Source organism: Hydra vulgaris, chromosome 01 (assembly GCF_038396675.1).
Source record: "Hydra vulgaris chromosome 01, alternate assembly HydraT2T_AEP".
Lineage (NCBI taxonomy): Eukaryota > Metazoa > Cnidaria > Hydrozoa > Anthoathecata > Hydridae > Hydra > Hydra vulgaris.
The window spans coordinates 64187037-64209286 of record NC_088920.1 but is presented as its reverse complement, the minus strand read 5'-3'; the positions used below and the strand labels follow the sequence as shown (position 1 = coordinate 64209286).

The 22250-nt window shown below is 28.2% G+C and overlaps 1 protein-coding gene across 3 annotated transcripts in view; it reads right to left on the bottom strand.

Annotated features, from left to right (window-relative positions):
* LOC101234344 (circumsporozoite protein) overlaps positions 1-22250 on the bottom strand; it is a 37156-nt gene that overhangs the window by 6197 nt on the left and 8709 nt on the right. For all 3 annotated transcript variants that reach the window (XM_065788927.1, XM_065788926.1, XM_065788928.1), the window contains 6 exons: positions 20858-20981; positions 19514-19635; positions 4946-5047; positions 3989-4048; positions 3841-3909; positions 1874-2039 (listed from right to left, as the gene is read on the bottom strand). In XM_065788927.1, coding sequence (XP_065644999.1) covers positions 1874-2039; positions 3841-3909; positions 3989-4048; positions 4946-5047; positions 19514-19635; positions 20858-20966 — 628 coding nt within the window. In that variant the 5' untranslated portion in view covers positions 20967-20981. Of the gene's footprint in view, positions 1-1873; positions 2040-3840; positions 3910-3988; positions 4049-4945; positions 5048-19513; positions 19636-20857; positions 20982-22250 lie in introns of those variants that run through there.

The window sequence follows — 22250 nt, the reverse complement described above, 5'->3', positions numbered from 1 at the left end:
ACGATAAAAAATGGGGGCATTTCCCACAGAAAAAGAAAATCAATGTAGATCAAATTCCACTCCTGTTTGTAGTCGAGAGCAAACGAACATACGAAATTCCAATGAGTAAGGGAAAGGAACGAAGGGACTATAGAGTATGGGTAGCTCAACCTGGCAGTGGGCTTAATAAGCGACAAGCTACCCTTCAAATATGTTTCAGTTCTGAAGGAATGGTGAAGCCGGCGTTGATTTTCAGAGGTAAGGGGAAAAGGATTAGTAAAGATGAAGTTTTAGCCTATGACACTGATGTAGATGTGTACTGGCAACCAAATGCATGGGCAGATACAGCGTTTTCCGTGAAATGGGTGAAGAACACTCTCTCCAATGCTGTTGCTAACCTGGATGAGTATGTTTTGTTCTGCGATAACCTGACAGCCCAAGTCAGTGATGAGTTTTTGAATGAAGTGCGACAACATAAAGGTATTGTCTGGTTTGGTGTTCCCAACGGGACACATTTTAGGCAACCTGTTGATGCCGGACCAGGAAAAGCATTAAAATCACATATTAAAGCAGAACAAAACATCTGGCTCAAAAATGATGAAAACATCGAACTCTGGCTTGACAACGATGATCGGAAACTGTCGGCAAAAGATCGCCGCATTTTGATAACTCGTTGGGTCGGTGAAATACCGTAAAACATGCAAAGACGAGAAATTTCTTCGTATGCTTTATAGGAGCTTTGCGAAAACAGGATGTCTTATCACGGTTGATGGTAGCGAGGACGATAAGATAAATCCTGAAGGCATGCCTGCTTATGTTGTTCCACCCCCTGTTGACATTGACAACCCGGTGGAAATCACAGAGACTACTATTCCAGACGAAGTAAAGGATAACCTTATTGATGTTTTGCCTGACGAATCAGACGGAGAAGACGAGAAACTAGATTGACAAGTAGAAAAATTTTAAAATCATTAAATCTTTGCTCTTTAACCCTATCTTTTATATCCTTCTAACTCATAACTCAGAAGTGAATTAGTAATATGTATATATATATATATATATATATATATATATATATATATATATATATATATATATATACATATATACATACACCAGTATTTAATAAACAGTGTATGTATGCATAAATTTATAATATACAAAATATTACAAATTAATTCTGTCCAGGGCCAGGTTTGTAAAAAATCCCATTTTTAGCCAAGGCTGGGACCCCAGCCACTTACTATGAATGTATGTATGTATGTATGTATGTATGTATGTATGTATGTATGTATGTATGTATGTATGTATGTATGTATGTATGTATGTATGTATGTATGTATGTATATAAATAAATATTACTCAAATTCCTGAACTTTTTAACTGATTATATCTTGCATCTTTTAATTCCAAGTCAACTTTTTATACCATTTACATTATTAGGATGCAGTTAAACTTATAAAAATAACAAAAAATTTTTTGAAAAACTTCAAAGCAGTTTTCTAAAAAATTAAATATGAAAATATGAGCAATAAGTTAAATTTGTTTGTTTTAATTTATAATCTATGCTATATAATAATAAGAATTTTAGAACCAAATGTAAACTTGCTTGACGTAAAACCAATTGAGGACTGGACATTATTAAAAACTTTTACTTTGTTACGCATTTTCTTCAATCCTTCAAACAACAGAAAAAACGAAATAAAAAAAGTTTTTCCAAATGTTTCCATGTATTTATCTTTTTTATTCACTATTTAATCTTATTTATTATTTAATTTATAATATTTTTGTTTTTGTGATTTTGTTTTAATTTAACATAAATTTTCAAGTTAAAATTATACAATACCTGTTTGCTGTGGTTCAAATATATTTTCAAGTTAAAATTATACAATACCTGTTTGCTGTGGTTCAAATATATTTTCTAGATCTTTAGATTCACAAGGAAAATCTGAAATCTTTTCAATGATGTCGATCGCAGTTAAGAAGATAGATTCTGATTTGCGAGCTAACTTCAAATGTGACTTCATTAAAAAAAGAAGTGAGTTTTTTAACACGGTATTCTAAAAAACAAATTGTATATGCATTTTTTTTAAAGATTTACATTTTTCAAATTTTTTTTAATGCTTATATATATATAAAAATATAATTTTTAATTTTGATTATATATAAGCATACATAAAACACTTTGATAGTTATGATAATTAAATGCAAATAATATAAATATAAAAAACTTTTTAAAATAATATTTCTATTTCTATTAATATATCTATTTATGTTTGGATGAGAGAATAATTTTCAATTTTCAAATTTATCGACACTTTTTAAAAGTTTAAAAGTTATGTGAAATTTTAAAAACCTAAAGTTTAATCCTTATCTATAATTTTTTAACTTTTTTTTTCACAAATAATTTTCACTAAAATAAAAATAAAAGAAGACCAAAATAAGAAATTGAAAATTTCTTATTTTTGACTTTTGAAATATGAGGGAGTCAAAAATGGTTGAAAATTGTCCTACTTAATTTATTGACGACCCCTTATCTAAAGAAGAAAATTATCTTAAGAAATTATCTAAAGAAAAGATGCCCTTAAAAAAGCAGAAAACAAAACATAGTATGTTTTAGTGTTTAATGTTTTAATGGAGTTAGATGTACAAATGAAATTAAAAAAAAAAGTAAAAAAAAAAATAATTACAAAGAAAAATAACCTAGACAAAAAAAAGAAGAGACTGTAACTGAAAAGTAAAAATAATTAAAAACATTTTTTTAACATTTAATGTTACATAAATAATTTATTTTGCGTTCTTTATTATTAAGAGAAAATTTCTCAAGTTTTTATTTTATTAGAACAATATCCTTAATTTACACGAACTTTATAATTTATTACTCATGGAACAAAAGTATTTTTTTTAAAATAATTAAGATCATTAAAAATAATTTCACAAAATGCCATTTTCTATTTAAAACATATTTTAATCTTAGTTTTTTTTTTCTTTCTAATAATTTTTATTTTTAACTTGTAATTAGAGTGTTAGCACTCAAAGTGTTTAAAGATTTCAAACTTAAATAAACATGATTAATGTCTTTTAAATTAAAAATATAAAATTAAATTACAATTTAGTATTTTACCAATGTTTTTTAGAAAATTGTAATTTAATCTTTATTGAGCATTGGTTTTGTCTCAGTTGTTAAATTTGTATCATGATAAAGAGCAGGGGCTAAAAAATTAGATCAAATTTTACCTAAGATTTTAAAAAAATTAATGAAAATTTATATATTTTTCAAGTTTAAAAGCTTAATAAAAACAATTTTGGTAAAAAAAAACCTTACTTTGTTGCATGGCGACAAAAGATTTATAAACACATGATAATTTATTGAACAATGATTGACAAAAACATTTGCAAAAATTTTTGTAGCCATAGTAAACAAATGATAAATTTCATCCATAACATATGCCGTCATATTCAACCCTTGGAATTGGTAAAAATGAGGTTGCTAATAAATTGTTGATCTCAAACTCTTAAAGGTCGGTATCAGGTTGGGAAAAAAAGTTTGACACAAAGGGTTACCATAAAACATAGAATCGAGGTCGGCAACTTTTAGCCAACCTCAAACACTATTAGGTCGGCAGTTAGGTACTCTGTTCATAAACAACTAGTGTTTTTTATAGTTTTGTAGCAAAATGTACATAAATTATATTTTAAGGGTTTGACCAAAAGAAAAACATTCTTTGTTTTTTAAACATTTTTTAATTTTTACAAGTATTTTTATTAATTTTAAAACAAAAAATAAATAATTTTATACATAACTAAATTAATTTGTATATTTTTATTTATATAATAAATAATTTCAAACAACAAAATTACCTTTTGAACTTCAGCTTTATATTTTTTTGATTTTAATACTGATTTTGCCTCAATGATATCTTCTTCAAGCTAAAAAGAAATTTTTTTGATATAAAAAAATATTTACTATATAATATAAAAACAACATAACAATAATAAAAAAAAATACTCTATTAAGATAGATTTCATTAGATTTGTCCAATTTTTTGATACTTTGAGAATTGATAATCTACAAACACAAAGCATAGACAACATATATTATTATGAACAACAAAGCATTGACAATATATATTATTATGAAAAATTTGTCAAAATCCGAATAAAATCTATGAATTGACTAAAGTAAGCACTAGATACTATTTTGACAAAAGTTCTAACCGAAATTTGAAATAGCCTTGTTAAAACAATGAAAAAAATCTAAGCTATTATTTAAAATATCTCATAGGTAGATATTTAATATTTTATTGTTAATTTCAACAAAACCAACCTAAAAGTACTGGAGAGACTCAATAGATAAATATACTTTTGCTTAGTTTGCTATACATATTCTGTATTTTATTACACTATATGTTTATAAACTAGAAATAATAAAATTTTTTATGCAAACTTTGTTCCTTAGACATCTTACTATCTTTAATTTTAGTTTGTTAAATGTATTCTGTACTTAATTACTCTATGTATTTATACTTCATTATAAACTAGATATAATAACAGTTTTTATGAAAACTTTGTTCCTTAGACATTTTATTATTTGATAAATTAATATCCTGCAGTTTATAAATAAACCATGTCCCCTAATTTCACTTACAAAATTTAAAAAAGGGTAAAACACAAAAGTTAATTTTACACCCAATCAAAATTCTTCTTGATTATTGTAATTATATATATTAATTAAAAGGTTTGCATAATTATAAGGTGCAAGCAAAACAAGAAATGTGACACAAAATTATATTCAATCACATTAAATTTAAATTAATTTTGCAATAACACATTTGATAACTTCAAAATTTATCTAAATAAAAAATTAAAAAAAAAAAAAAACTATTTGAAATTTAGTTATAGAATATGTTTTATAAACTTAACTCTTTAGAGTGTTTAACATTTTAAACAGAAATATAAAACATACAAACTTCTTTTTTTCTGTATTATCTTTGATATGATTTTGTATTGTAGCTAGTTCTGCTTCAACTTTGAGAATGTCATTCAGACCGTGTTGAAAGAGCTTTGACTATAAAAAAAGGTAAAAACTAATACAAGGTAAATTGCCTGATGCCATATTTTATTAAAAAAAATTAACTAATAATAAAAAAAATTAATTTTCAGCAAGCATTAAAGAGCACTTTACACTACCATGTAAAAATAAATTTCAGAACATATTTTTTATGCTGTTAACATGAAAATGTTACTAGAATGTTACTTTTAGGTGTGTAATGCACCATTAATTGTGCAAACACTGTTTTTATAAAAGTGTTACAAGAATGAGTTTTAGGACAAACTATTTATTCTCAATTCACAAGGTAAGTATGCATTATATGTGATATAATTAATAGGTAAAACAACTTTATATTTTTAAAGATGCATAGTATAAAAAATTTTTTAAACTAAAACTGATATTTTAGGTCTTGGAGTTAATATAAAGTAAAATATATATATATATATATATATATAAAACTGTATATATATATATATATATATATATATATATATATACAGTTAATTCCTGATAACTTGAGCCCCCAAGGAAAACAACTTCACTTAACAAATATTTGACTTAAGCGAATTACCGTTAAGTCAAATTTTGGCTGATATTAGGTATTAGTTTAAGTTAAAGCGATTTTTCTTTATTTAATGATGAAATATAAGGTTAAATTTCAATCAAACTTTTTAGGGTTTTTTAACTAAAAAAATCAGGAAAATAAATTTTATTAATTTATTTTTATTTTTAAAAGAACAATCAATTAACTATACTATTAACATTATTAAGATAAGATTTTAGGAGTTTAAAAAAATAATTCAAAAAAAATTTAATAAAATCAAATGAGTTGCAAAAAAGTTTAGTCGAGTTGAGGTTTAGAACATAACAAAATAAAAAACATACAAATTTAATATTTAAAGTTTCCTTTGGCTTAATAACAAAGAAGAACTCGTCTCTGCATTGATTCAACCAATTTTGTGCATATCTTATGTGGTGCTTTTAACCAATACTCGTGACAAATTGATCTTCTTTGGGTTAAACCAGTGTGTTATGCTATGTGCTGGAGCCCTGTCTTGCTGGAAGACATATTGCTTGCTTCTGCCATACAATTGCCTTATCAATAGTGTCTAATGTGTTTCAAGTGTGTTTTTGTAGGTATATTGGTTGATATGGCGATTATACAGCTCACAAATACCACGGCCTTTGTGGAAAAACATCCCCATATGCCTACTGTGCCTCCACCATCTTGCCATCTCTCTTGTAAATAGCGCTCGCAATATTTCTCAGTTGCAAATCTTTTAACGCATGTTCTTCCTTTGCAGTACAGTTAAAAGAAAATATTCGAAAAATGTTAAGCAACACAATGACTTCCTTATTATTTGATGATAAAATTGTTTTTAAAAGGTGGTCTTCTGTTTAGAAATTCATTAAACTATAAAATAATTGTTTTTTTAACAGTTTTATCATGATTTACTTTTTAACAGTTTTACTACAGCATTAAACGATTTATTCTATTCAACATCTGAAAACGATCTATTCTATTCAGATGTAAATGCAACAAAATAAAGAAATTATGAGGGTATACAAAAAGTTTAAGTTATCCAAAGAAATTTTCTGAAAGGGGACGAAAAAATGGTTTGTTTTAAGGAAGTTCGAGTTTGACTTAAACGAAGAATTTTAATAGTAATCAATTAGACAAGTACAAATATATAACTTGCATAAATCTCATTAAATAACGATTTAAATAAATAATGAGAATAACGAGGGCAGCATGAAAATGAAAAAATGGCAAATTAAATTGGCGCATTTAATTAAATGCGCCAATTTAATTTACTTGCTGCTCTTGTGCGGTGAACAAATCTCACTTTGGTAAATTTTTGTTTATTGAAATAAATTCAAAAATAGAATATTGCAAAAGAAAGTTCTTTTAACTAACATTATATTCCACCAAAATTAGCAAGTCAATCAAGTCAATCAAGTCAATCAAGTTTCTCATTTAAAAGCTATCAATTTAAAGTTAAGTTTTTTTACTTATCACAGAGGACATTTTAAAGCTCTAAATAAAGCTTTAAATATAATTTAAAGCAATTTTAAATTACTATAAATTTGTTTGAAATTTATACATAAAAATTTATTTCATGATAAAAATAATAATATAAAATTAGATAAACAAAATATAAATACAAATAATAAATTAAAAGTAAAAAAGTTCAAAAAATTTTTTAATCTTTAAATTTTTAGTTTTAAAATACCTAAGTATTTAAAAACTCAAATATTTTAAAACTTTCCATAAAATATATAGTGTTTTTATTGACAGTCATCAATTAAAAATTTGTTTCAGCTATTTAAAAAGTTACAATAGGATCGCAGTCACCGTAGCAACAAGAAGATCGCAGCAACCGTCAAAAAAGTTTTGTTAAAAATTTAAACACTATTAAGCATTTTTTATTACATTTAATATATTAAAAAAATGAAAATAACTATAAATACAAATATGTAAATAATCACCTTTTAAAACTGTATTTAATGTTCGATGCAATTAAAATAGATCAAACTATCAAATTTATTCACTCAAATTTTGATTGCAAACAAATACCTTTGTTCTTATTTTCTCTTTATTAAACCACACAATAAAAAGAGGTGATTTAAATATGTAAAAAAAAAAAAAAAAGAGAAGAAGATAGCTCAGAATAAAACAAGTTGAATAATTATAATTTAACATTTTTAAAATTAAAAAAATATTCCCGGTATGAATATAACCCACCAAAAAAAATCAAAAAAAGTATGTGGAACCTTAAATTGCTTAAACTTTTTTTAACTCTCAGAATGCAACATTTTTATTTTTATTTTTTATTTGCCACACCTAAATTCCCAATATCGTAAAAATGATGTATAACTTTTTTTCCTGGTTAACACCCTCTACAATGATAGGATACTCACTGACCCACTTATAAGGTAAGTCACAAAAAATTGCATTCATATTAAAGGGACAAGTCGTAATATGTCAAGGTTCAACAGGTAGTTACTCACTGGCGCAATCAATGGTTATATCTGTAGAATATTTCTACTGTCATCATACTGTCTGTCTACTACATCATAAATCAACATCATACTGTCTGTCTACTAACATCTCATACATAATGCATAAACATTTAAAATTCCTCTCCGAGGTTTTGTTGAAAAATAGCGACCAGTATCTTTGAAAAAAAATACTAACATCTCTGGTGGAACTTTTTTATATACAGCTTAGTAATAATAACCTCATTTAAGTGTAAAAAATATAGTATAAAATAATATTTTCTAAACCTTTTTTTTACAGAAAGCATATCACTGATCTGATCAACAGCTGGAAAAGTTTAAAAAAAAGTAAGTGTAAGAACTCAAATGAAGCAGGAAAAGTTAGATTTCAAAAAGAAAAGAAGTTTTTCTGGATTGCTAAACTAAATATCTAAGATATGCTAAAGAAGACTATCCTTTATAAGGACTCGTATCATTCAGATATGAAACTTTTGAGAGATTAAAAAACCAGTCATAAAATGAACCTGGGTAAAAACGACAAACAATATAAGCAGTGAATAAGGAAGAGAGAACAGAGAAATTTGAAACATGAACAGTTGGTACATAGTGATGAACAGTTTGCTCCAAGAGATGATTTGACTGCAGAGCTGGAGGTTTCTTCAGAAACCAGTGATGTAGACCAGCATAGACTCAGATTGTTGTTTTGATTTTGCCAAGCCAGGTGCAAATAAAGACACACTACAGTTAGCCAAGGATTTTGTCAAAGATTTTGGTGTGACTTGAGTTTCCAAAAATATTTCATCCAAAGATTTGTTGCATGTGTTTACAGATTTGATAGGCACTGTCCCAAACAACTACTTGTCAAGCAAAAAAAAAAAAACCCATCACTAATGGGAAGAAAAAAAGAGATTTGCTGTTTCAGCTAATACTGATAAAGACACTAAGCTTCTTAGAATTCCACCAATAGAACATGAAACTAGAGCTGCTCAGTATGAAGCTTTGGCTAACGTACTGGAAAATTATGAAATGTGTGATAATGTGAAAGGATTATGTTTTTACACAAATGCCACAAACACTGAAAGACATTCAGGAACCAATATTAGGTTCAATCAAAGAAAGGAATCTATTTTATTGGAGCTTGCCTGCAGGAGGTTTATTTATGAGCTTTATCTTAAACAGGCTGTGTTTCTCATGTGAGGTCCATGTCAAAATTCATCTAAAATCTGAAGATTCAGATATTGAGCACACAACTGCCAATGATTTAACTACTGCCCAAAAGAAAGAGTCAAAGAAAATGACAGTTTATTTCTAATCTGTCTGGTTTCTGAGAACCTTGTTTCCTGATCAGTTTCAGCATTAGCATCAGAGACATCAAACTTGTTAAATGAGCTGAACTTTAAACAAGAAGAACCACCAGTGCTTGTTCCATTGATTGGAGAGAACTCTTGGTTCATCTTTAGTTTACTAAATTTGACTTGAATGGAGGACAAACTTTACTTAAACTGTCCTGCTCCTTGTTGTGTTCTTTTTTTTAAATCTGATTCACTTCTTTCAAATTTAGTTGAGCACTTTTAAACAAAAGACACCAATCGATAATAATAATTGCTACTCAATATTGGGTTCCTCCGATAAATTCAAACTTAAATTAAAGAAAATTTGTTCAATGAATGGAAAAAACTGGAAATGAACAAACTAATAATTATAAAACTCTACTTAAAATGTTTATATTTTACTATGGACACAGCTACTACAGAATAATATTCTGTAAATTAATTAATTTTACAGTCAATTTGTAAACTATTGCATTCCAATTTTTTTGGGGTGTATCACTTTTTAAATAAATGTCTATCAAGTCTATTTTTAAATTTTTTGAGATTGTTATGCAGAAAAAATACACTTTCTGCATAAACAATCTCTTTAGTTAGTTGAATCTAATATGGAGCAATTCTATTAGTTGAAAAGAACTCTTTTTGGATGATGGTGACTATTTCTAATGGCTCCTGCAGGACCTCGGAGCTAATGCCAGTGCTATTGATTTATTAAGATATGCCAATTTACTTAGATACTATTTACTAGATGTTGTTCTACAACAACATGGAGTAAATAGTATCTAAGTAACTTTTAAAAGCAACTTTTGAAAAAAATTATGTCAAAACATTGACCAACATTGTCTAAATGGAATTCGTTAACTAAAGCATTTACTTGGCAAAGTTTTCTCTTTACAACAGGTGTATCACTTCTTGATCTGATTCGAGAAACATTTTCCTCGTATTAAAGAATTTGCTATGCGTATTTGGAATTTTAATAGTTGAATGATATTTCACCTGATATATTCTTCATTTTGTTTACAAAAACTTTTAAACAAAATCCAACCATTCACTGTTCCTACATTCATACAATAATAAATTATATGCTTATACGATTTTTTTTTTGCACCAAGATTAATTTTATGCAATGCCATGAACATGTCACATAAGTTAACTCCACCTATATGTTTATTATACTGATGTATCATATAGCAAGATAACAATACTCACAATAACTTTATCTTTTCTAGATCAGTGATTAATTGAATCTCCTAATGATGGACCAATAAATGTAGATGCTAACTGTATAACTCTATTATCCATTCAAGGTATACCAGTTATGTTGGAATTAAAATCAACCCAATAACCTAATAATTTACGCCTCATTTTTTATGGTTCTTTCTTTTTAGACAAACACTTTTACATCACCATGCAAGTCATTATTACAAATGGTTCCAAAAGTCCATATTCCAAAATCCTTTAAATAATTTTATGTTTGTAAAAAGATTATCCTTAAAGATTTTATGAAAAATGTTTTAGAAAAATGTGTAAAAAGCTTAAGCAATGGTGTTAAAACTTTACTATGTTCTTTGTATATAATATGCCAAGATACATAATAAAATGGTACAACATTTCACTGACTCCATATTGTGCTAAATATTAACGAACTCTTGTCAATAAGTGGAGTCAGACTTTATGGAGTATCATTAAACATAAGGAAGTTCAGAAACTAAAACTTGCTTTCTTTTAACGATATTATTTGTAAGCATTAGAGTTTTGCCTGGTCAGGTTAAAGTTTTAAATAACTTCTGCTAAAAAGCCTTGAATCCCAAGATTCTGTCCACCAATCCTGATGGAAGCAACAAGTCTGTCAAGTTAATAGATTTTTATTCATATTTGCTACATATTCTTAGTTAAAGTGATTTTCACTACTTATAAAAATTATTAAAACTAGTTCAGGTAAACATTCTTTATGTTTGTAATGTTGCTTTTGTTACAAATATTTATTTATTACTTACAACAGAGTTATTTTACAAGTCACATTTAATTATATTAAAAATTTTTTTAATTGAGTTGATCAATCGCACAAGCAATATAACCTATCAAACAAATATAAGAGCAGAAGGTTAATTAACAAAAAATTGATTTAGTTAAAGTAATCTTTTTCTACTAACTAAAAATTATAAAAACAACTTGTATTTTTAGGAACTAATTATACATTTAATTAAAAAGATTACAAATATAATGCAAAAATGCTTGAAAAATGGATTTTTTAAATACTTTTTGATGTTCATTACTCAACTATTGCAATAAATTATGCTTACCATTGTATTTATATTTCTTTCTACTAAGTTGAACAATAATAAAAACCTTAAAAAAAAACAAAAAACTGCATAATAGGAACACTCCCCCCAGCTCATCCAAAAAAAAAGGGCAAAAGAGGGGCAAAAATAACTTTTGGCCCCTTTAGAAAAGGTCATGGAGGGGTCCAATCATTTAAAAAATTTTTTTTAATGGTAATATTAAAATTGAGGCACCAAATTGTAAAACAATGCTATTTGAAAATCAGAAAAGTCATATTTTTTAAACACCCTAATATATATATACATATATATATATATATATATATATATATATATATATATATATATATATATATATATATATATATATATATATATATATATATATATATATATATATATATATATATATATATGTATATATATATAAATTATGTTAGTGTATTCTACAAACAGAGTGCTCAATGTTCTAAAAGAACAGAGCAATAATTATTTAGTAAAAACACTTATCTAATTTTTGATTACTTCAACACTGTGTTTCACCGTCAGTAGGTTCATCAGGAAGAACCTTCCTGATTGGTTCATCAGTTCCTGGTTCATCAGGAAGAATTCTTCCTGATGAACCTACTGATGGTGAAACACAGTGTTGAAGTTGTAATATTCTAAGGATAATGCTAGATTAAGAATCAAATACAACATAAAGTTTAAAGCGTGCATTCCGCCATATTTATTTTAAGTAATGATCATAACACGAGGCATATGTGTATTCTGCCGAACACGGATATTACATCTTCCTTCCGTAATTTTTTTTTTTTTTTTTTTTTTTTTTAAAGATGTTTTTTGTTATATAGTTAAATAAGTTATTTATAATGTACACAGTTAAATGAAGAACCCTCAAGTAGGCAGGTCTGTTTTTGGTCCTTGACGACCTTTAAACGTCAGGCTGCGGTTCAGTCGATAGAATTTTATGAATACTTGTAGCTTCTTCAATTTCATTGTTTTCTGCTTTCTCATTTGATGTAGGAGGTGTGATAGTTGCCAGTAATTCATATGGTAACTCAAGTTGTTCGTGCTGATATGCTAATGGTTGTTCATTGGTTTTAATCAGATGTTTTTGATTGCGCTGATATACTCTTCCGCACTTATCTACCACGTTGTATGATCTGGGTGGCGTTAGTTTTTCTTTAACTGTCACTTTCTTCCATGTTCCATCTTTTTTCATCCGGGCGGTGTCATTTGCTACGAGATTTGGGATTTCAGATGCATTCTGATCATACAATTGTTTTTGATGATTTCTGGACTGGTGATCTGACTATAAGCATTTAAAGGAACTGCTGGTATAAGTAAATCATGGTGGACAAGTAGGGTTGTTCGCGTTCTTCTGTTTATGAGAAGTTGGGATGGAGAGTAGTCCATATCTGTGAGAGGCATGTTGAGGTATTCTAGATGAGGTATTCTAGAATGAGGTACTCTAGATGAGGTATTCTAGAAGACCAAGTTCAGGGTTGTTGCATTTTTTAAGTATTTTCTTCATAATTTTTACGCCCATTTCACTGAGACCATTTGATTGGGGGCAGTTAGGACTTGATGGAGTGAAGTTGAACCCATATTCTTTTAAAAAGTTAAGGAACTCTGCACTGTTGTAGGGGTTGTTATCGGCAATGAGAGTTGAAGGTATTCCGTGACGAGTAAAAATGGTTTTCATGAATTTAATTACAGAGAATGCCGTTTCGTCAGGAATGACACTGTTCTCAATAAATTTAGAAAAGTAGTCTATAACAATTACATATATTTTTCCATGCAACTCATATAAGTCTGATCCTACTTTACTCCACGGTAAGTCAGGAATGTCATGTTGAATGATTTTTTCCTTTTTTTTTACGGTATTTAAAGCATTTTTGGCAATTAAGTATTAGTTTATCAATGTCGCTTGTAAGTCCTGGCCAGTAAACAGTGTTTCGAGCTCTAGCTTTCGTCTTTTCGGTGCCAAAGTGTGATAAATGAAGCTGTCTTAATATGAGGGATCTCATAGCAGTTGGTATGACTATTTTATTTTCTTTGAGAATTATTCCCTCTGCTAGGTGTAAGTTGTTTCTGATGGGTCAATATTTCTTTTCTTCACTGCAAAGTATTTGTCGGTTTCAGGGCCAACCATAAGTTATATAGTTTGTTATTTGAGAGAGCACAGGGTCAAGTTTAGTGCCGTGCTGTAATTGCTTTAGTCTATCTGTTGATATTGGCAGATTTTGAACTAAAGTGTGGACCATAACGTTGCAGTCCTCATTTAGGCTATCATCCTTGTCAAAATTGTTGAGGTGGGCACGTGATAAAGAGTCAGCAATGTGTAGATCTTTTCCTGGAACATTTTACTACTATTTGATATTTTTGGAGTCTTATCAGAAGTCTTTGTAAGCGAGGTGGTACTTCTGACAGCGGCTTGTGTAAAATGTATTCAAGAGGCTTGTGATCACTTTCTATAGAGACCTGTCGCCCATAGGTATATTGGTTGAAACGTTCACAAGCAAAAACGATTGCTAAAAGTTCTTTCTCTATCTGGGCATATCTCTGTTCTGCTATAGTTAAACTACGAGATGTATAGCTGATCGAGTGACCTTCTTGCATAATACAGGCTCCTAATCCATGTGAAGATGTGTCTACCTGAATCTGGACATCTTTTGATGTATCGAAGAATGAGAGTACAGGAGAAGATCAAAGAACCTGTTTAATTTTTTCCATAGCACTTGTATGTTCATGGTTCCATGACCAGAGTATGTCTTTTTTAAGCAGCTGGCGGAGGGGAGCTGTTAACTCCGACATATTTGGGATGAATTGTCGAAGATAGTTGACCATTCCTAAGAGCCGTTGCAAATCTGCTTGACATGCAGGCAATGGGTATGCAGATATGGCTTTGGTTTTATCAGGATCAATTCTTATTCCTTCATGACTGATTATATTCCCGAGATACTTGACTTCAGGTACTCAAAATTGTATTTTTTTTAGGTTGAATCTAATGTTTCTCTCACAAGCTCGTTGTAGAACTTGTTTAAAAAATGTATCATGCTCTGCATCTGTTTTAGCTGCAATGATCAAGTCATCGTGGATAGCCAGAACATTAGGAATATCACCAAAGTTAATTTCAATAATCTCTTGTGCAGCATCCGATGCGCATGATATGCCGAATGGCATGCGGTTGAATTTGTATCAACCATAAGGAGTGTTAAATGTGCATAGCTCTGAAGAAGGTTCATCTAGTTTTATATGGCAATAGCAATCAGCCATGTCTATGACAGTAAAAACTTTGTTGCCACAAAGTTTGCTAGAGATTTCTTCTGTAGATGGAGTGGTTTTGTATTGTCTTAAAACAGACTTGTTTAGTTCTTTTGGATCAATGCATAATCTTAAGGATCCATCTTTTTTTTCTACAATGACCATTGAGTGTACCCAAGGTGTAGGTTTAGAAATCTTTGAGATAACTGAGGCTTTTACAAGACGGTCAAGTGTGCTTTTAAGTTTAGGTAGGACAGTCATTTATACTTTCCTTGGTGCATGAATGACTGGGATTGCATTTTTAGCAACTGCGATATGATTTTCCTTTAACTACACCAAGGCCGGTAAAAACGTCACCATAATGTTTAAAAATGTTAGCTTTATCAATTTCAACATCGTTAATGTTTAGTATTTCAAGAGATTTTTTTTTTTTTCTTCTTTTTTTTAAACATCTTCGCTTCCAACAAGGCTGCAAGCAGCCACTAATTAAAGTTGGAAGTTACTGAAAGAGAAAAGATGAAGATTGTAGAGCAAGATAACGATTGACGGACGACATAAAAGATTGCAAATTATATGAATCAGGAAAGCAAGATGATGGAAACGAATTCCAAAGAACTGATGTTTGAGGAAAAAAACTAGACGAATAAGCGTTTTTAGAGCACTTAGGAACAGTCACAGAAAAAGGATGACACTTAATTGAATGACGAGTAACACGAGAATGAATTTTAGTAGATGGCACAAGAGACGCTAGCTCTTTAGAGCAGTGCCCATTATAGTATTTGTAGAAAAGAGAAAGAGAAGCAACATTACGACAATGTGATAATGGTTGGAGGTTGGCTGCAAGAGCAGGTCCAACTATGTTTACAACGCGTTTTTGCACCTTGTCTAAAAGAGAAAGGGCATCATTAGAAGATCCGCCCCAGATATGGCAACAATATTCCATACAAGGCCGGATTTGAGATTTATAGAGATAGAGAATAGAATCCAAAGTAAGAAAGTGATGAGCTCGATAAAGAGATGCAACCTTAGCAGATGCTAATTTTGCAACTGATTTGATATATGGTTTCTAAGAAAGATTGGAAGTAAGAGTTAATCCTAGAAGATGAAGAGTAGGTGACTCATCGAGTACATCAACGTTCATAAATATAGGAAGATCTAAATTATTGCGATGACGATTGGCTGAAAAAAATTGAGTTTAATCTGAATTAAAGTTCACCAGCCACTGAGAGCCCCATGCTGTAGCAGAAGTAAGATCCTTTTCAAGTTTAAATCCTCCCCTCCTGGAAGATTGTTAATGTAAATTCAAGATGAGAAATTAAGTGTTTGTTAATTAAAGATTCAAAAACCTTGCTTATGATTTGCAGGAACTTAGACCAAGAAGTGGTTTTACATCAGAAAGAGATACAACAAAAAATTGGCACACTCGTGAAATGTTATTCTCTTTAACAGTCAGATCGCAAGTTCCAAGTACAGGAATATTGTTTCCACCATATGATTTTAGTCTAGTTATTGTTTTTTTGAGAGGAAGCTTTCCAGGAATAGAGTTGTAGATGTTGTATGGAATGACGTTGCATTGGGCTCCAGTATCTAATTTAAATGTTATATTTTTGTTGTTGAATGTAATATTTGTGGTTAAATCGTCAGTGCATTCCATCGATGCTGCAACATGATGAATATATAACTCTGCAACGTGACAGAATAGTCTGTGGTATCGACTCTAAAGCTGCCAGAGAACGACTACTTCGAGACACTGAGCTCACTCTAGAAAAAACAATAAATTTTATGAGAGCATATGAAACATCGAAAACGCAACCAAAAGCACTCGAAAATACAATCCAGGCAGATTCTATAAACAAACATGGAAGCAAAACTAAATTCAACTCCCTAAAGGTTAATAGACCTTTACAAAAATCTTGCTACTGTGGATCACAACATACTATTTTGTCTTGCCCAGCATATGGCCTAAAGTGCAAAGCATGTGGAAAACTAAACCAATTTGGTAAAATTGGTTTAGTTTTCCACATGCTGTGCCGATCCAAAACTAATCGCTTTAATTCTAATTGTATTGACCAAGTTGATCAAAAGGAAGTCAACCTTAACGTATTAGACTTTCTTCGAGGGTTCCAAACTCACATGTTTTAGCTTTACTTCATAAATCAATCAAGAATTCAGTAAATAGTCTGCTGTCTTGCACACAAGTATTGAATAAATAACGTTCATAAGTTATGTTTTTTTTTGGGCTGAAATAACATTCAAACTTTTGAACAAAAGGTGTTAATTTATCATTTTCTTTGATTGTGAAAATGAATGTATCATATACTCTTAAAGCGTCTTCGCCAATCATATGAAGGAAAATGGCACATTGAATATCTTCATTTTTATCATTGACTCCTGAAGCTATTTTATAAAGATTCCATCTCTGCTTTCATTTTCGCCAGTTTTCTGAAACATTGCCATTTAAATTCATGGCTTCTGTGGTCTAAGTTGTTCCATTTTAAATTAAATACAGGTTTACTTCTGGTACCATGTAATATTCTAAGGATAATGCTAGATTAAGAATCAAATACAACATAAAGTTTAAAGCGTGCATACCGCCATATTTATTTTAAGTAATGATCATAACACGAGGCATATGTGTATTCTGCCGAACACGGATATTACAGAAATTATCAAAAATTAGATAAGTGTTTTTACTAATTTATATGTATATATATATATATATATATATATATATATATATATATATATATATATATATATATATATATATATATATATATATATATGTATATATATATATATATATATATATATATATATATATATATATAAATATATATATTCATACAACCCTTGGAATTAGAGTCAGCATTCTGCAATGCCAACCTAACTACCACCTGAATATATATATATATATATATATATATATATATATATATATATATATATATATATATATATATATATATATATATATATATATATATATATATATATATATATATATATATATATATATGTATATAAATATATATATATATATATATATATATATATGTATATAAATGTATATATATATATGTATATATATGTATATGTATATAAATAAATATATATAATATATACATATACATTTATATATATATATATATATATATATTATATATATATATATATATATATATATATATATATATATATATATATATATATTCTTTCTTTTCTTCTTTCTTTAATAATTCACCTCCCCAAAGCCGAGAAGGCCACTACAGATGAGGAGGCTACTTGTGGTTATCACCCTCTCTCAACTCTATAACTTCGAAACACGAACCTTGACGAACAAGGCCGCTGCGCGGAGAAACAAGTTGAGCGCGGTACTACCAGGGACGTGGTGGGAATCGAACTTGGAACCTCTCGCTTACGAAGCGAGCGCTCTACCACTACACCACTACCGCATATATATATATATATATATATATATATATATATATATTATATATATATATATATATATATATATATATATATATATATATATATATATATATATATATATACACACACACAGTAGGGTGTGTCATAAAAAAGTTAAGTTTAATTCTTTAAAGATTCTTTATGTTTTTTTCCTGTAAAGATTCCATGCTCTATCTAAAGAAAATGTTTCAAATGTTTGAAAAAGGATATGTATAAAAACTTGTAAAATTAAATGTTTACTAAATGAAAGTTAGCTTAAACATTAAATAAGAATAGTTTTGACGCCGCTTTTAAAATTGGATTTTCTTCAAAATAGTAGTTCTTAACTATTATATCAGTCACTTATATTTGTAACTGATATTTTTTGTTTGTAATTATCTTTCTTATATACATAACTTAACATTTATCATTAATAAATTTTATTTGCAAGCCTAATGAAATGTCCCATTAATTCTAGGATATCATTAATAAACATAACAAAGAAAAGAGGTCCTTAACTGCAGCCTTGTTGTATGCCACTAGCTACATTAAACCAGTCAAAACCAGTAACTTATCACTACTCTCTGTTTTTTTTTCTTTAATGAATGATGTACATGATTTAGGAAGATTGTCTTTGAAACCATAAACTTTAGGTTTGTGATAAAGGCATCATGAAGTACTAAATCAAAGAATAGCAAAATTGAGGAAAACTGAGAAAAAAAAAGTTTAGCAAACCAGTAATGATGGTTAATGATTCAAATAAATGATGGTTAACGATTCAAATAAATTTCAGGCAAGATTTCTTTCTAATAGATCAGTGTTGCTTGCAAGAAAAAAAAAAAGTAAATTATAATCAATCATCTGATTGATTATAATTTACTCTCTTACATGTTTTGTGAATACTTTTATTGTTATTCTTCATAACTTTCCATACTACAGACAATTCTTTCCATTTTGTTGGAATTGAGCCTATTTTACACAATTGTTAAAAAATTTGTTATAATATATTTTGTACAAATCTCTTGAAACTTATATACTAAACTAAACTATTTTATTCTAATTTAACTGAAGGAAACTGGAAACTAGTCATAACTTTTTGTTTATTAAAAAAATGGTTTTAATCTAAAAGTTGTAATGTATATAAAGTAAACCTCATTAACAAACTCTATCTGGACATCTAACCACATTCTGTAAATTTCATCGAGACTAGATATAGCATTTTTTAAAGATGTATTGCTATCAACTTGGATCCATTGCATAAGAGCTAAACTTGCTAAAAAATTAAAAAACAAATTCATAAAAATAATATAAACACAGAAGATATATATATATATATATATATATATATATATATATATATATATATATATATATATATATTAAATATATATATATATATATATATATATATATATATATATATATATATATATATATATATATATATATATATTTAAATTAACAACTCTCAGCAACATTTTGCATTTAAAAATGAAAAAAATTAAGTAAACTTTATATTAAAACCATTAAATTTAATTGTAGAAACTAATTAAATTTTAACATTTTTTAAAAACCACAAATACACAATTTAGTAGACTAGAATTCTTTTTTAAATAAAAATATTCATAATGTTTTTCTTTTTATAACATTGACTAACAAATAGATAGAACATACAAAAAGTTTAAATACATCAACTAACAAATAAGTAGAACATGCAAGGAGTGCTGCTATATGAGCTGAAAAATAGGTAAAACATGTAAGGAGTGCTGTGACATTGACTGAGGGTTTTATTTTGCACAGTTTGCATCAATTAAAAAAATATATCATTTTATGTTTTTAAACTTGTCAGAGAGTTACATTTTTCTGGCGTTTATTATTTTTGACTGGTATAAACAGATCATTAATATGATCTGGTCTGAAAAAAAAGTAATTGTTTTACTACTTTTAATATTGTAACAGAAAGTCAATGCTTGACTGTTTTTTGACTGATATACAAAGAGCATATTTTATTATTCAATCTTTATTCATTTCTCTTCAACCATCTCAAAAAAGTTAAGAAATTGAAAGAAAAAGTTTGATAAATTTAAAATATATGCTTTATATTAATTTCATGTTGTTTTAATATATACTTAATAAATTATATATAGTATTACTTATTTAATTAGATTAACATAGATGAGAAACAATACAGGATAGGAGAAAAGATGAAACCTTATGGCACCCCAAAAGGTAGTGGAAATGAAGTAGAGTATTATTATCCATCACGGATAACTTTAATATAACAGTTAGAAAAGAATGATTTATGAATTTTAAAAACTTAAACAGATGCACCATATGAAACCAACTTATGGAAATAACGAGGATGCCAGACTTTTTCAGAAGCCTTTTACATGTCAATAGCAAAAGCTATTGTCTTGCCACTTTTATCTATGTTTATATTTTTTACTGTAAAATATATGCATCATTTCTAAAATAAAATAAAAACTATACTTTACCATTCCTTTGTTCTATTGCTACTTCCAACAGACAATCATAAACCCTCTTCTCTTTAGAAACAGCAAAATCAAGTAGATTATATGCATTTATTTTGGGCATGCTTATCATAAGTTTTTAACTTTTCTAAAATCAAATATTAAATGTAATTATATATATATATATATATATATATATATATATATATATATATATATATATATATATATATATATATATATATATATATATATAATATTTGATTTTAATGATTTATACTATTTTAGAGTTTTCTATATTTATGGTTTTAATAAACTTTAAGAAAGTATATATATATTTTTTTATAGTCAATATTAGTTTTAAAATTATCATTAATTTAGGAGAATGTTATTAACATAATGCGCCCTGGATTTTATGATCAAGGGTGCACGCTTTCCCTTTTATATATATATATATATATAAATATATATATATATATATATATATATATATATATATATATATATATATATACATACATACATACATACATACATATATATATATATATATATATATATATATATATATATATATATATATATATATATATATATATATATATATATATATATATATATATCCTGACAACCCGAATCATCTACCTTCTCTACTCGACTTATGTCTTGTTTCTGATCCTAGTCAGTGCTCAGTTTCTCCACATTCACTTTTAGGTTCTTCTGATCACAGTTTGATCTCTCTAAAACTAATATCTGATTCTTCTTCATCACCTGAATCCCCCTATTATCGAACCTCTTACAACTACAGTAAAGCTGACTGGGATTCTTTACGTGATTTTCTTCGTGATGGCCCTTGGGTAGAAATCTTTCGTCTTCCTGTCGACAAATGTGCTTCTTACATAACTTTGTGGATTCAGGCTGGCATGGAATCTTTTATTCCCTCTCGACGATTCTAGGTCAAGCCTCACTCTCCTCCATGGTTTTCCTCACACTGTGCTGCTGCGATTGCCAATCGAAACCGCTACTTCCATATTTATCAGCAAAACAATTCTTCAGAAAACAGACGCCTGTTTATTACTGCTAGAAACAATTGTAAAAAGGTTTTGTCTAACGCCAAAACCCGCTATTCTAAGGTCATGAAATCTCGTATCTCCTCTCAAAAATTAGGCTCTCGTGACTTCTGGAGAATCTTTAATAATATCAATAATAAGGGCAAATCTATAATTCCACCTCTCTTGTATGGTTCAGACTTTGTCACCTTACCTAAAGAAAAAGCTGAATTGTTTGCTAAAAACTTTTCATCAATATCATCTCTTGATTCCACTAGTTGCGTTCTAACTGATATTGCCAACAAACAGGTTGATCCATTGCTTGACATTCATATCACTCCAGCATCTGTATCTAAAGTGATTTCCTG